General features: G+C 40.8%; 1 protein-coding gene across 5 annotated transcripts in view; it reads right to left on the minus strand.

The window, feature by feature from the left end:
* LOC128737902 (uncharacterized) overlaps nt 1-17,533 on the minus strand; it is a 237,860-nt gene that overhangs the window by 117,223 nt on the left and 103,104 nt on the right. For 2 of the 5 annotated variants that reach the window (XM_053832669.1, XM_053832668.1), the window contains exon 1: nt 16,010-16,338. The exons of 1 other annotated variant lie outside the window; for it this stretch is intronic. In XM_053832669.1, coding sequence (XP_053688644.1) covers nt 16,010-16,032 — 23 coding nt within the window. In that variant the 5' untranslated portion in view covers nt 16,033-16,338. Of the gene's footprint in view, nt 1-16,009; nt 16,339-17,533 lie in introns of those variants that run through there. 2 more of the 5 variants (XM_053832671.1, XM_053832670.1) reach the window with 2 other exon arrangements.

A 17,533-nucleotide genomic window follows, 5' to 3' on the forward strand; every position in this document is an offset into this window, starting at 1 on the left:
TCAGTGGTTTAGTAGTTATTAGCATTTGAAATCTTTCATTCAAACGTTACATTTCTATTTTCGTTTTCACAAAGTGGTACCCAGTCCCAGTATTGTAAACAAAGACGTAGTCCTACGTCAAAAGTATTTAGAAATCGTTAAGTGCATCGATCTGTAAAAGTATAGCTTTGGACATCTTTTATAATTTGCGACGAGAACTTTTTCGGTGGGTTTTAATTTTTGAAGCATTATATTTTTCCTGTTTAATAATCAGAGTGGCCTCCAGCTTCAATTTCATTGGTGCATCTGTAAGGATGTGTATCTCCTCGTTTTCTTACTCTTCGCATATTTTTACGTGGTGATGCCTTTGGAAATGGTTTTATATTTACAGGTGTTTTGATAATTGTATTGTACGGAATCATCGATTTTGGTACCTGATTAATAGAATTCTTCAAAGAAGATGAGTTGTTTTGTTCAGATGAATTCTTTGTCCGAGCAGTCTTTCTTCATCCTTGGAAAATGCACAGGTTGCTCCTGCGTAGTCCGGTTGGTAGATGAACTTTTCAGAAGCATTTTTTCGCTCTCTCACATATCACTTAAGTGTCATTACATTCAAATTGAACATTTTTGCGGTCGTTCTAACCGGATTTACAAACTTTTCGTGATTTTTACATAACGAATGTTTACGATATGGAGAATTGTTCATTTTATTATTTACGACATAACGGCCTCCAAGCTCTTCATTTCCTAACTAAAGGATCAAGTGTCACTGAAATTATGTGGATCAAGTGTACCTGTCGTAGTAAGTTTTACTGAAAATTAATTTGGTAAAATATATACAAGTTTTATTGTAAAATGTATACAGCATCAATGAATAAACATGTTTAGCTAATTTTTTGTTTGAAAAGTAATTCAAAAATTTCAAGGCAGTTTGCCGTAGCCAGAAAGTTGGACTTCACTAAAAAAAGAAGTATAGAGAATTATTCCGTTGCAAATCTTATTATATTATATTTTCTTTGCAATGTAAAAATTTATTACATTTTTGTTTTGCAATTTTGTTAGTTGAATGAAATGTACAACTTTGTTTTTTTCTGCATAAAAACAACATTGTATTTACTGAGAAACAATGAATGGATCAAGTGTCCCAAGGGATCAAGTCTACCTGGTCTCCCCTACTGCACAAGTTGTGCACTGTGCACGGTTGGTATTTAGGAAATTTAAACTTGTCTTCTTGTATCAAATTTATGGGAATGCTTCAGAGTGCCTATTAAAATACTGTAAAATAAAAATTTGCGTGACAAACACTTCCAAATTGTTAAACTTTGTCGAATTGATCCTGCATTCATAGTCCTACGTCAGCCCCTCGTTCGTATCCTTGTTTTCGTTTAAAGTCGTCGTCTCTTTCTAACTCGTTTTACCTCCTTTGCTTCTGGTTTTTCGTTTCGGTCCACTCCGATTTCCCTCTTTTGGCTGCCGTTTTACCGTCTTTTCTCTTCTCTGTCGTTTTACTTTTCTCTCAAATCTGCTTTTCCTGTTTTTCTTTTCATGTTTTCCTTCATTTATGTTTCCTCTTCCTCTGTTCCTCTTTTCTTCTTTTACTCTCCCGTTTTTCGCCCTTTTTCAGAGTCTTAATTTTCCTTTTTCGTTTTTACTTGGTTTCTTCAGCTTTCTTCGTTCCATGTCTCATTTTTTGTTTCTATTTTCTGTCCCGTTTTTGGATGTCTATTTTTCGATCCCGATTTTCGTCTTTTTTAACTTTTCCGTTTTTCGTTTTTAGCTGTTCCGCTCTTCCTCTTATTAGGTCCCGCATTTTTTTTTAAATCGCGTTATGTCTTCTGTTCCTTTTTTTATTTTCCGTCCCGTTTTTCTCCTTTTTTCTTGTTTTTCCCCATTTTTGTCTAGTTTATCCTGTTTTTCTTCGTTTTCTTACTTGGAGTTTCTTACTTTTCTCTTGTTTTTCTTCTTTTTTTCTGTTCTCCATCTTTTTCTGTTCGTCTCCTCGTTTATTGCATTGTTTTCGTTTTTGTCTGTTCCGTTTGGTCTCTTCCAGATGCCCAATTATTTCTTGTTTTCTTACGCGTCAAGTTTATACTATTTTGGTTCCCTATTTTCGTTTTGCCCTTCGGTTTTTGTTTTTTTTTAACTTTTTCCTTTATTACTTTTACTGTTTTTCTGGTTTTTCTTGTTTTTCTTTTTATGTACCATTTTGCCATTCGGATTCTCACTTTGTCCCATGTTGCTTCTTATATATCTGGTTCAAATCGCGACGCTAAACACAATAAGAAGATCAAAACACATACCCGTAAGTTCTTCAGGAAGATGGTTACGGATGGATGCCGAAATATACCTCAAAGCAGACCTCAAACAGTTGCTTGGGTAAGAGTTTCATACATCAACCGTAAGGGGAGAAGGTGGCCGATATTTTCAACCATATGAAACTGTTGAAGTTTGGTAACAAATATCGGTTTTGGCGTATGGTTTTACAGTTTCTAGCTGTAGGCTTGAAGGCGATTTGTTTTTATCGCAACCAGAAAATTTACATGGACGAGCATCTGAGAGAACGTCTACTGCTTTTCCTGAAGCAATATAATAGATCCGTGCTGTTTTGGCCGGATTGGGCATCCTATCATTACGGAACAGAGACTATGGCGTGGTATGCCGCCAAAATGCTTGTGATACCCGAGCATGAGAACTTTGTCAACACGCTAGTGTTTCGCCCTATCGAGAATTATTGGGTCATCGTCAAGCGGAAACTGAAGAGGACCCAAATAACAGCAAGATAAATAGCAAGAAGCATTTAGAAGTTAACTGGCGTTCAGCGGAGAACACAGTGCACGAGGAAGTTATACAGAATCTAATACAGATTTTTCAGTGTACGAACATTCTTTATTCAGATATTTTAGACGTCGCAGGTCCAAAAATCCCACAGCGTATTTTTCATGCCATAAAAGATTGATTACTTCCGAGCTCTTTCATTAGTCCAAAGAGTTAACTCAGTTGCGTACTCCTTTGCTTTCCATGTGGTTCTTATTTTCTCTAAGCAGAAAAGCACAGTCAGTTAATTTTTAATATTTGCTATCCTTTCTGCTCATCGACTGAATAAACATAAACACATAGGAAGAAGGCTATAATGGGTAGAGTAAACATTATTTGAAAGCTGCGTTTGGTTTTTTACAATAAACATATCAGATTGATATAGAGAGAATGCTGCTAAAAATTGAACTGACTTGGCATTTGTGATCTGCTAAAATTATTCAATGTTATTACCTAAATGAAAAATTATATTAAATTGAAGAATATGAAAAAAAAACTTAAACTGTGTTACTATTAAGAAACGATTTTTTACAACTTTGTTAAATCAGACAATCTCCAAGCTTACTTTTATTGATCTACCAGTCTCCAAATTCAGAGCCATTAAGATTGGCAATGGATCAATCACCGTGAAAGGCTCGCATTCCTAACCTACTTTGTGAGGCTTCCAACAGCGGATCTTGACCTAGCCACATCGACCACAAAAGTCTTCAACATGGATGCATGTGCGATGACTGAGAGAAAAAATCCCACAACCGAGAAGGTTGCTGCAAATTACACCCCGTTTATGAATTTCCCATGTGCAACGGCCTGGTGCAGTGTGGCTGCTGTACAACTTCATCGATACCCGGGACGTGCGGGAACTGTTGCAGGCATGACTTTGAAATCGGAGAAGTTGAAAACGACCGAGTTGAAAGATAAATAAACATTTCCCAGCGCGCCGGTCACCACAGCATCCCGAGCGGCAGCAGCAGCCTATTTAGTGCCAGAGTGTATAGGTACGTTGGTGAGTCTGTTTTGTGTGTAGAACACGCAGCATCGCGATCTGCTGACTGTGGCAGTCTTTCTGCAGATGAAAATAACACTTCTTTTTTCCACGAAAACCGATCCCAACGAAGCGGGATTCATTTTCACTGCACCCGCTGCTGATTTCTCCGGTGTGGTTTTGTTAGCCTCCTCGGGATCCTTCAATTGCAGAGTAAAAAATGAGAAGCAGAAATTTGTACTGGAAGGCGTCTCAATCAGTGTGAAATCCATTGAAGATTCGTAGGACTTCCCTTCTGGTTTGTTTCGAACAACTTGTTTCTGAATTCATTTCAGTTGCAAAATAAAATTTGTTCCTCCTGCTACTGACGCCGACGTTAAGCTCAACTTGCCTACACTTCTTAGTCGGTCCGCTCAAATCCTTTGTAGCGACTTCCCTTTCAACTTATTTCTGCTTGCTCTAACCGTCTGGGTGTAACGAGTTGTAAACTTGCAGAAGCGGTGCTACTAAATTGATTTTTTAACTAAAAATTGAAATTCTTGCTGCTTGTATTTCTGCTTCTGTTAAGATTAGAAATTATTAGGTTCCACAGAATCTTAATGTTGGCCATGTAATCAATAAGAATTGACATTGAAGCCTGTTCAATAGCTTAAGTTAAGTTTAATAGGCGTAATAATGGATAAGTTTGATTAGATCAAATTTAATTAATCGAAAGACTCACAGAATCTCCGAACTGCATCACAGCCAGTTGATCAAAGATTCATCTCAAATTTTAGACTCACCGTACCGTTTTGTGCCGGCAGACCATTAGAACTCGCGCTTGAATGACTGCGAAGAATGGGCTCAAGTTATTTTGCATTCTTCTCCGCTTACATCTTTATTGCTGACGATTTGCCGCCTGCAGCATCTATGTTCCCGATGAATGTCGTCGCTGACTACAACGACAAACTCTGTGTACACTGATGTATGCACATGTACAACAATGCTCGACTCGATGCTACATTCGAGTTTACTTTTTGCGGCTCGTTCCGAGTCAACATATGGTGCATTTGTTTGTTTTATTAATGAATCGTTTTACGGAGTTTACTCAGCATGTTCCGTGCCCGCGACTCTCATCTGCCTCATCACCCGGCCAGGCTAGAATCGCACTCCGGTGAAGTTATGTTTGGAAATATTCCTGTATGCAGTGCAGTGTGTTTGACTCTCCCAGAGATGTTTCTATTCCCAGCAGCTTTGCAGAAACATGCAAATGAGCATTCGTTAAATTCTAAGTGCAACAATCAATATTGATCGAGGTTTTCAGTTGTACTGTTGATTTATGGAAATTTTCCGCTGAACAATCTGTCGAAGTGGCGAAGAAATGAAAATTCCATTTATCTTTTCTATCGGTAAATTAACATTCAGATCGGACCTGACAATGCTAGATGCTCTGCAAAAGTCTACCCTTTTAACGAAGGAAAACCACTAAAATTGGTATTGCACGGTCTTTTTAGCAGTTTGATCTTTAATACATATCGTTTAACATGTGCGAGCTGGATACTTCGCCACCGAATCTCATTATCTTTCAGCCTGTAGCTGTAGATTACGACCGACATCATCTCCGGTTCCAACAAATTGTAATTGAATTCTAGCAGAATTCCAACCTATTCAAGATCCTCTAATGAGCAGCGCAGACAATCCTATTTCGCTTGATACATCTCGGTCCCGTATCAGGAAGGTGTCAGATATTCAAAACTGGATGGCGAAGCCTTCTGGTAAAACTTTCTCCAAAAGGATTAAAAAGTAATTAAAGAAATTCCATTAGCATGCTTGTAACACACAGGTAGAACCTTTTAATGGGAAGCAGCGACGTTCGTATGATACTCTCCCAGCGCCAACGTTGAATGGAATGTTAAAGGGGACACCTTTTGCTTTTCAGCTTTACTAAATAATGGAGTGATTTAACGAACTGGCGGAAAACTCAAGAACATCTTTGTTGTATACAATTTGTACACTCCTGTTCTGATCAGCTCCTTGTTTGGGAAGACTACGAAACAATTTGTTCGGTGATTTGTATTGCTCACGAGAATAATTGTCGGAAGTACTAGTCGGGAGTGGGCCGCAAATACAGCGGTAGTTCAAAAGTAGCATGAATACGGTAGGGGCGCTATGAATTATGGAGTGTTGATGGAAATCGGTTCTTGGTTGGAATGGAAGCCATGCGCCGGAAATTTTGGTCTGAATCGTGTAGGTGGAGTAGTTGTTTGCAAGTGGGCGGTCAAATTTCTAAGTATTTCTTATTTATTTGTTTAAATTTTCGTATCCAATGAAAGTGCGATGTTTGCTATCAAGTAACCAGCATGCCACAATTTAGCTATTGTTGCAATTACAGTTTCTCTCCAAGGTAAAATCGGTCTAAGCGGATCCCTGATTGTTTTACTTTATTATAACCGATGGGCTAACTAAGTGGCGGATAATAGCACATCAATATTCTTATTACGCTAAACTTCTGATTTTCCACATTAAAAATTGATGCACTGGACCCAATTTCAATCAGCCGCAATGCTTTTAATCACCAAGTAGCTCAAGCAGTTTCGAATTTTACGGACTTATCCCAAATTATTACTATTATAAGTTTGCGATCATAACATCAAATGACGCAAGGGCTCACATGTGTACTGCAATATGTTATGTGAAAATTGAGTGCTTGCCTATGAGAAACGCTTTAATTAGTGCTCAAAGTAGCGAGGTGACGATTCTGTTCAGCAGCTGAAAAATGCAAGTTTTTTGACAACAATTTTTAATTCACCATATTTCTTATCGAAAATACTGTAAATAATGTTTGTATGGGTTGCCTCTATGGTTAAGTGATCTCAGATTATGTAACCTAAGTATTCTAAAGATATGAACAAAATACTGCATTTTAAACTAATTTATATTCAACCGTTTAAAATAACCGACCGATGATTAATTCGTTCCTTGCCCTATATAAGCGAAAGTTTTAAAGTTCATTTAAAAAAATCAAGTAATAAAATTGGTTCGGAATAGAAAATTTCAATTTTCGATAAAGTTTTATGTTAGATTCGAGAGTCCAAAGCTCCAAAGCTTCATAGCTGATGGAGATCAGACCAAAGCACCTCCAACAGTATCTCTTCCCTCTGTTGATACCCCCTGGGCATATGGACGAGAAACGTAGCGCGATGCAAGGGTGAATGGGAGCCAAACAAAACAGGAGATCAAAACAAAGGTGAAGGTATATTAAAGGTATTAGCGTAAAAGAATATATTTAGACAAATGCGGTTTTTGCGGGAGTTACCTGGAAATGGCCAGCACGCACCGATTACACTCGTAGCCTGTGGCTCTCTCACCCCGAATCATCTATCTCATTGCTTATGTGAGTGATGAGATGTGAGAAATAAATATTGAGTATTCAGAAGTGAGAAGAAGTGAGAACTAACTTCTTACTTCTAGTTAGTAGTGAGAAATGAGAAAAAAGAAATGAGAAAGGAGAAGCAATAAGTGAGAAATGAGAAGTGAGAAGTAAGAAGTGACACGTGAGAAAAAAGGGTGGTAAACGGCTGAATAATGCGTGAAACAAGCCCCATAGTGGTTCTCAGCCTCTTATTCAGCAACTCCTATCCCTACCTCCTCGTGGTACCAGCCGGAACACGAGCAACCTTAGCGGAGATCGGGTAACCAACCCCGGTGGAATCTAAGGTCGTATGCTCACAGGGAAGGGGGAATCATCGTCCTTGTGTCAGTGTAGGACGCTTAACAGTACTGTAACGATGATCCTCCGGTACATTCGTATAGAGATGGATACACCATCTACCAGAGCTGCGGCAATACACACGAGCTGGGTACAGTTTTTATCGTGATGGGCGACATGCAAAATCGCGTGATTGGGTGGTGGCCAATTGAAAGCCGTATGTGCAAGTTCAGGATTAGAGGCCGTTTCTTCAACATTAGAATTATCAACGTGTATAGTCCAGAACTAGGAAGTGACGAGAACGATAAGGATGCTTTTCACGCGCAGCTTGAACGTGAATACTACATCTGCCCAAGACATGACGTCAAAATCATCATCGGAGACCTCAACGCTCAGGTTGGCCAGGAGGAGTAATTCAGACCGGTTATTAGTAAGTTCAGCGTACACCCGCTTACGAACGAAAACGGCCAGCGGCTCATTAACTTCGCCGCCTCCAAAAACATGGCCATACGAAGTACCTTCTCCAAGCACAGCCTCCCATATTGGTACACCTGGAGATCATCACGCAAATCGACCACGTTTTGATTGATGGAAGGCACTTCTCGTATATCATCGACGTTAGAACTAGTGTTCGACATCGGAACGAAAATTGAAGTCCGGGTTCCGGTCCGGTCCGGTCCAGTTAAAAGGCGTCATGAACTTTGTTATTCCGACTATAAAGACTTTATTCCGGTTCAATTTGGCTCTGTTCTGGTTCCGGAACCGGAACAAAGCCAAATCGGACCGGAATAAAGTCGAAATTAAAAAAATTCGTGCCGATTTTTACCGGACCGGACTGGACCGGAGCCCGGACCTCAATTTTCGTTCCGATGTCGAACACTATTAGAACCTATCGAGGTGCAAACATCGATTCTGACCATTAACTTTTGATGGTTAAAATGCACCAAAGACTTTCCGTTGTTACCAACATTCGGTACCGTCGCACGCCACGGTACAATCTGGAACGACTTAAGTTACCTGAGTTCGCTACTGAGTACGCGCAACGCCTTGAGACTGCGCTGCCGAGAGAGGGAGAGCTAAACGAAGTCCCTCTCGAGGACTGCTGGGATAGCGTTAAAGCAGCCATCAACGGCGCAGCGGATGGTGCTATTGGGTTCGCTGAGAGGAGTTGACGTAACGACTGGTTCGACAAGGAATGCCAGAGGATGTCAGATGAGAAGAATGCAACGCGGGCGTCGAAGTTGCAGCAGGAGACCCGTCAAAACGTGGAACGATTTAAAGAGAAACAAAGACAGCAAATCCACTTTTTCCAGGTTAAGTAGCGCCGCCTGGAAGAAATGGAGTGCGAGGACATGGAACAGCTGTATCGTTCTCAGGAAACGCGTAAATTCTACAAGAAATTTTTCGTATCTCGCAGGGGCTTAATGCCGCGAGCCGAAACATGTCGAGATAAAGACGCTGCATGTCGCAGGGAGCAGGGAGAATGACTACATCAGTACGGCGGATGATGGTGATGTGCCGACCCTCACGATAGGAGAAGTGATCGAAGCCATCAAGCAGCTCAAGAACAACAAGGCAGCTGGCAAGGATGACATCGCAGCGAAACTTATCAAGATGGGCTCGGATAGGTTGGCTACCTGTCTGCACCGGCCGATAGTCATGATCTGGGAAACAGAACTACTACCGGAGGTGCGGAAGGAGAGATACAAGAAGGGCAACAAGTTGGAATGTGAGAACTATCAAGCGAACCATTATCAATCACGCCTATAAAGTGCTTTCTCAGATCATCTTTAGCCGTCTATCGCCGCTAGCAAGTAGATTCGTGGGAAGTTATCAAGCCGGTTTCGAAGATGGGCGATCGATAACGGACCGAATCTCTGTGCTGCGACAGATCCTCCAAAAGTGTCGCGAATACTATAATTCCCTACACACTACCTATTCATAGATTTCAAGGCCACCTACGGCTTTCCCGTGAAGCAGACTAGGCTGATTAAGGTCAGGATGGATTGTGTTTGGTGCTGTGTGAGGATTTCGGGTTCGTTATCAAGCCCGTTTGAGTCATGCAGGGGACTTCAACAAAGCGATGGTATTTCATGTCTTCCATTCAACATCGCGCTAGAAGGTGTTATAAGACGTGCGGGTTTTAATATGCGGGGCCGGGCACAATCTTCAACAAATCTAACCAATTTATCTGTTTCGCTGACGACGTGGATATTGTCGGAAGGGCGTTGCAGGCGGTTGTTGAACTGTATACCAAATTAAAACGTGAAGGAGTAAAGGTTGGATTAATGTATAATACGTTTAAAACCAAGTATCTGTTAGCAGGAGGAAACGATCGCGATCGAGCTCGTATAGGCAATAGTGGGGTAGTCGATGGCGATGAGTTCGAGGTAGTGAACGAAATTGTATACCTCGACTCGTTGATGACGTCGGATAACAACTGCAGTAGAGAAATTGAAGACGCACTTCCATGGACCGACTTAATTGGTGAAACTTTATATTGCAGGTCAAATCTGGAGAGACAGCGAGGCGCGATAAGTAAGTGCGCGAGAAAAAAAAAAGATGAGAAGTGGAAGCAGAAGTGACTAGTGAGAAGTGAAAATTCAGAAGTGAGAAATGACAAACCTGAAGTGAGAAAGGAAAAATGTAAAATAAGAAATGATAGGTGTAAAGTGAGAGGTGAAAATGAAGTAGTGAGTAGCGAAAAATGAGTAGTGGAGATAAGAAGAAGATGAGAATTCGCTTAAAAACCACGTAAATTCCAAAATTTGCGTAAAAAACCGCGTTAATTCTATAATTCGAAAAAATAGTAGCGTAACAACTAATATGAAACTCCAATGAAGTCTGTCCAATAAAAACAGTAGATCATGTTCCGAAAGCGGAATGTAGCACCACGGCTTTGCTTTGCTTTACACGAATCTCCCAGAGCTATTGCTTTAGTTTAAAGCAAATAGTGCATGCTTTACTATTACAGATTTCATTACGCGGGACATCGAAAAACTTAGTTGCTGAAACTTGGCCGATTCAGCCACTCCAATAGATCTATAAGGTTACTTCGGATTTGGAAGAAGTGTATAGAGCGGTGATAGGACCTCACCACCGATACGAACGATAAAAGCCAACGATGTATAAACTGCGCAGCTTCTCGAGGCATGGTGATCCGAAACAACTTGCCTGGGTAGCAAAGATATCCACAAAGTCACCTGAAGTGACAGCCCAAGTAGCACACTTTTGTCACTTCTGGTTGCTGCAACCTATTTATGACTGAAATCAGTCATTAATCGGTTACCACAACTAGTTTATAACAACTAGTAGGGAGTGAACCAGATTGACCACGTACTCATAGACGGCTGGGCATTGCTACTTAGGAGAATTCAGCCAAATACCGACGAGCGAGGAACCAGTTAAACACGATCCTGAGGAGTAAAAAGCGCCAAAAGATGGACAGAACTCGGTAATAACACGTGCAAGTTTTTCGAGGCGTTGAACCAAATTTGTAAGGACTAGGAGGAAGGAAATCTAATAACAAACGAGTGCGAGCTGGTCAACAGTTGGAAGCAGTTCTTCGATAAACAACTTAAATGGCGAAGCTGCAGAAGGAGGCAGGACGGAAGTCAACCTAAGAGCCTATGGAAGATAGTATTGTCCCAACACCTGATCTTCAAGAAGTCAAACGAGAAATCAGGTTGCTAATGACCAACAAAGCCGCTGGAAACCGCCTACCGCCGATATAAAAATGGCCCGGAAGCGCTGGCAACGGTTCTATCACTGGGTAATTTCGAAGATTTGGGAGGTGGAAAAGCTATCGGAGGAATGGGTCGAAGGACTGTTACAACTATCGCGCCATAACGCTGGTAAACAGCATAAGGTACCCTCCCAATTCCTGTTATGTCGGCGATAGCTCAGGGTTACGTAGGTAATTACCAGCCCAGCTAGCATTTTCATATGTATAAAAAAGGTAAAAATCAACATTACGTACAGTTATACATGCTAAATAAATCGTATTTCATGCGCAAAATTGGCATATCCGTACTATTTTGGAGCCGGTATACGTGATTACGAATAATTTTGAGCGTTACGACTACATAAGTATTCATATACGATAATATCCGATTAAGCGCGAGTCGCTCCGTACTACTCTACGATTTTGTGCCTTAAATCGTATGTATGTCAGTTATTATCATTATATACGACAGAAAATCAACTTGATCCCACTTTATCCAGCTTTAGTTACGATTTCGAGTTTGTTAGGAGACATTTACGATAGTTTTCGTACATTGATATACGAGTTGGTGCTAGCTGGGAGGCGGGTTTCATGTGGGTTCGTGTAACCGTTTTCCGAATAAACTGACGCGACTGACCAGAACTACATGCGATCAAGTGATGTGTTTCGTTCGCATCTCGGGGACACCACGAGTGCCTTCGAGGTTTGGCGAGGTTTGAGACAAGAGGACGGCCTATCCTGTGTTCAACATCGATCTTGAGAGGGTGATCCGACAAGCGGGCATCGAAACGAGAAGCATGTTTATCATCAAGTATAGCTTACTTCTAGGCTTTGCAGATCACTTTGATATCAAAGTCAGGAATTTTACGATGGTGGGGGCAATCCATGCCAGACTGAGAATTGAGCAAAAAATAAATGCGGGCCTATTTACCTATCGCAAACCGCCACGATCAAAAACCATGGTGAAGTACAAACTGAAAGCGGAGAGTGGTCCATCAATCACAAGCTACAAAGCACTGCTACAGATACTGCTTGGGGAGATTCCCATCGTCATTTGGCGGTCGGTGAGCAACGCTGGGCCGGACACATCGTGAGGATTCCGGGCGATGAAAACAATTTTCTTCAACAACCCCACCGGTACCAAGAACAGGCAGGGGTGCTAAAGGTTGAAAGTGATTTGCAACTTCTGAAACGACTGAGACGAGTGGTCCAAGATCGAGTTGAAAGGAGACGACTGCTTGAAACAGCCCGAGCCACCCCGGTTGACGACTCTAAAAGCTACTTCAAATTTGCTGATTCTCAAAAATACATTTACAGGTCTCAACGCACGTCATTGCTAGAGCGAATATCAAATTCGAAATCTCAGTTTCATATAAGATGACGATATTTGTCGCTTCTGTGACGCCGAAAATGAAACCTTAAAACATTAGATCTGTAATGCAGTCCTCTTTGAAAGGTGGGAAAATTTAAAGCGTTTAAACGGTGAACGGTACAATTAACCCTAGAGCGGTCGCGCTAGTGTACTGAGTACACGCGTTTTCGAAAAACGCGAAAAAATCATCGAAATTTTAATCAAATCACACCAGGTTTTGGTTGTATTCGAAGATCTACTCTTCCTCTTTCTAATGATGCCAAAATATAGAAAAAAGAAATAAAAAAAGTGGTCGAAAGATGCTTGTAAAAATGGTGTGTCCGCGCGCGTGTACTCAGTACACCAGCGCGACCACTAACGTAACTTTTTTGAAATGAAAAAAGTTACGCAAGCGGTCGCGTCGTGTACTGAGTACACGGCGGGCAATAACTCAAGTTTGTGAATAGATAGAAGGTTGCGACTTTCGACAAAGTTGCTTATCTAGTTAAGACACATCCCGTGATATACAACAAAATTCGGAACTGATTCGCTAGATGGCGCTAATAATGAAGCAATTAAATTCATTTAAGAATATTTTAAAACCGTAATGAGCTAAAAGGTTACTATTTACTACAAAGTTGTTTGTAAAGCCAAGACGCATTTGGTAACGAACTCTGAAGTTTGGAACTAGTCCGCTAGATGGAGTATACGGTGAAATTTAATTCATTTGGCGATATTTCCGAACCATGACGAGATAGAAGGTTGATGTTTTCGACAAAGTTGTTTATCATGTCAATATGCTTCCGATGAAGGTAAATTAAATTCGGAATGAAGTAGTAGTAGGTGGAGATGATGAGAAAATCAAATTATTTTCGGAATATTGCGGAACCATGATGGCATAGAACACTGCTGTTCGCTACAAAGTGGTTTCTGTAGTCAAAACACGTTAGATAACGTATCGTTGTCCTTTTCATCATCGATTGCGTTGTCAATTCCAGTCAATCAACAGCTATTTTTATGGTTTCCTGAAAGAAGCAATTGATACGTATTGCTTCAACTTTTATCAAAAGACAAGATGAAGAGCACAGACTGATCAAAATGCTTTTGACGAAGCAATTTCGTCGTCTACATCGTCTATATAGAAATATCACCAGAACAAGATTCCTGGAAACCCGTGCTGCGTTTCCATCACATTCTTAAAAAAATATTTTAGAGTGTTTGAGTCCCTATTCTTCCCAGGGTCGCTAATAGGTTTATTCGAAAACCTGGCAAACACGAATAAATGTCAAAATCTGGCGATCAATTTGACCGATGGGGAGGACTTTTTCGGGAAACGTCTTGCCAGTTTTGATCAACGCCGGTACAAAATGTTGTCTGAAATTAGGAGCGATGACTCCTTTGCAGAACGGAGAAACAAAAATCTGGCAAAAATCTGGGACATTACCAAATATCTGGAAGATTTAGAACTTTGTCTGGCATGCAATAAAAAATCTGGTAAAATCTAGGTTTATCAGCAAAGCAAAACCATGCATGGATATAAACGTCCTTCAGAACTTGACCCTTCTTTATCGATAGATATCGCTGCCGGTTATTAGAGTACAGGAAAATCACTGGGCTAGTGCAAAGATCCTATTAACTCTGAAGCGGCACCGCCCAGTCGAGACTCGAACATACGACGAGTGGCTTGTTGGGCCAGCAACGTATCCCGGAGTTAACTTGGCAGACAGGCATAATGGCAACGTTGATGCTTGCAATTATTAACGTATGCGTGATGATAAAACCAAAGCTATTTGTTTTGCTAACGCGACAACACGACTGAAGTGCACTCTCTTGATACTCATTTGCAAAACAGCTTGCTTTTTTCATTGGGCTCGAATTCTTTACTCTTTCCTTGTATTACGTGTGTGTTATTTCCTGTATGATATAAGTGACCGTAATAAGAATATTATAGAATTGTTAGGAATCTAATGTACATTTTTCATTCTCATTATCATAGCAGGAAATAAAACAAACAAATGCTCGTTTTGTATTGTTTTATGGTGTTTTAGTGTCAACATAATTCTAACATTCTAATGTTTAAAGCATTACCTCAACATACCATAGCAAGCTTCCCTAATAACATACTCATTATAAAACTGTACAACTAATTGTTATACAACTAATGTGAGTCATTAATAAATTGATTTAAATAAAAGTATCGTAAGTGTGCTACTTGGGTAAGTTGAATCAGTATCATGTATTCCTAGGTGATATGTGCATTATTCAGTTTGTCAACATTGTCGATGATTCACAAACTCTGTTTTGGGAAAATCGTCAAAAGAATACTATTTACAAACATTTTGGTGTTCTTTTCCAGACCAGATAAGCCATTTTACCGTTTATTCGACATAAGCTGAGATATCGCAAAAAGAAATATGATTTTACCAACTGCGACATCTAGCGGGACAGTTCTGAATTTGACCGATCATTTTCAAATTCGTCTTGTCTAGACACACAACTTTGTCAAAAACCGCCACTTTCTATCGTATCATGGTCATGAGATATCATCATAAGATTATAATTTGACCACGCGCGCCACCTACTGAGACAGTTTCAAACTTTGTTATGAATTTCCAAATGTGTCTTGTTCGAACAAATAACTTTGTAGAACACAATAACAGTCTATCTCGTCACGACTCTGAGATATTCCAAAAAAACTCAATATGCTCGTTATAAGCGCCATCTACCGTATCAGTTCCGAATTTTGTTATCCGCAGTCAGATTGATCTCGTCCAGATAAACAACTTTGCCAAAGACAGCAATCGTCTATCTCTTCTCAGTCCCGAGATATTAGAGATTCTAGTATCGAGATTCTAGAATCATTTGTTTTGGTCGCCATTTGCGCCATCTAGCGGATCAGTTTTCAAACTTTATTGTTCGTTTCTAGATGCGTCTTAAATTGATAAACAACTTTGTCGAAAACCGCAACCTTCTATCTCATGTCAGTCCTGAAATATAGGCAGTATTATTCGCCGTGTACTCAGTACACGACGCGACCGCTTATGTAACTTTTTTTAACGCGACCGCTCTAAGGTTAAGCATAGGTAATTTAGTAATGTCCAACAAAGCGCTCCCAGTTTTTTGCTTCATCAAACCATGCAGAATGCAGTTTTCTGCAATGCAATAGTTTGACCGGGTGAATATTGAAGACCATAAAATGGGCAACTTCAAAATCCAACAGATCCGTGATGGTCGAACTCGAATCAGTGACCACGCAGTATTTCGCCACTATAAATTAAGGTTGTAGTAACAGCTGATAGGCGTCGAAAAACGACAATTGAAGACGCAAAGCTCATTTGAATATTTAAGACTGAAGAGATATTCAGTATTTTCTTGCAAAATGTTTTTTTTAAATATTTACGGCATTTTTTTTTACTATTTAAGTTGCAAAAATACACAATTATTCGATGAAATACAATTCAAATACTCAACTTCAACTTTACATTCAACAACATTTATTCGCATACGATCTCCAATTTACTGATGGTTTTCAACAATCGAATCATTTCATTTGCATCCTCAAATTTGCCATTACCGACACATTTTAAAGAGAAACTTCTCCTTCTGCACAGATACGACCTATTGATCACTCGGTACCACACGCTTAGCACAGGTAAACCACCACAATTTCGAACCGCGCTCTATCGGATTAAGTCCTTCTTCCCGAGCGTCACAAGCAATCGCGATGCTATGCACGTGCTGCTACCGACCCGGCCCGCACTTGCAGACAGACAGCGCAGACTTTGAATTGTCTGACCACGACCACCACCCAGGTCTGAGCGGACGGCGCGGCGGGCAGATTGTGCAGTCCGCAGACACTGCTTTCACTCTGCGCTTGTTTGCCATGCAGGTTTTTCACAGTGCGGCCAGGCAGGAGGAAAAATGCTATTAGTCCAATTAGAAACATTTTAAATGCTGGCATCGCACACTCATTCTCGCTCTGTGTGTTTCTCGCTCGCTTACATGCTGTACCTTGGTAGGTTGGGGTGAAAAGGTGTGCCATCCATGGGTTAGGGTGCCCCTACTCGGAGTGAGGGGGGCTCAACCTATGGATATAGCTTGTAAAAGTCAACGTTGGTTGATTCTCAATCATGACTTTATTGCCCATATTAATTATAGAATGCAATGCAAACAAGTGCATTCCGGAAAAGATCCACCCGAGTTGGTTTAAGTCCTACATCATACAGAAGATTGCACGGCAATGCACGAGCTGGATGTGAGCTGTAATTTGGTTGTTCAGGTGGAAAATAGCGCGACCTATTACGTTGATTGAAACGCTATGTTGCATTCTACTAAACAGGTACTTACTTCTGCGAGCAGATCGGAGAAACAGGGCCGACCGAACAACGGCGGGACTCAATTTCGCTCATTCATAATAATGTACGCCAATCGTTCTTTTCTCGTCTGGAAAGCGTTCCGCAACGAGGGAAAAGTTAGAATTCACCACCAATTTCAACGAGTGAATAATTACAATTTTGTGGCCGCGCACTTTCCATCATCGACGTGGCTTGCGGAGTCTCATCACGTCAGTGTTTAATCATTACCCTTCCCGCGAGTACTTGAGGTTTTGTATTTGCGGGCTTTTGCCGCACGGACTAGGAGAACCCACGGTTCAACCCACGGTACGTAGCGTATGGTGCATTCAATTACCGACAGATTGAATCCATCCACTGACAGCCGACTGTTGTTGGTGCAATCAAATCGATTGGTGTAGGGCGATATTATGGAATCGAATTACACAAACCTTGTTTGCTCGGTGGAAAGGCAGGTGATTCGACATCGGTGACGTTGAATTGGTATTTGTTAATTCGTTGTTGAGTGCATTTCAATGCTATGATTTTCAACTATTTGACACATTTAGCATTCGAAACCGATTCCATTCGATTTTTAGTTTTCGTAGGTCGAGCTGCGATAATCGGTTTTGTATTGGCGGAGCCAATGATTGTTGCATTTCGA

The sequence above is a fragment of the Sabethes cyaneus genome, chromosome 2 (assembly GCF_943734655.1).
Source record: "Sabethes cyaneus chromosome 2, idSabCyanKW18_F2, whole genome shotgun sequence".
Taxonomy (NCBI): domain Eukaryota; kingdom Metazoa; phylum Arthropoda; class Insecta; order Diptera; family Culicidae; genus Sabethes; species Sabethes cyaneus.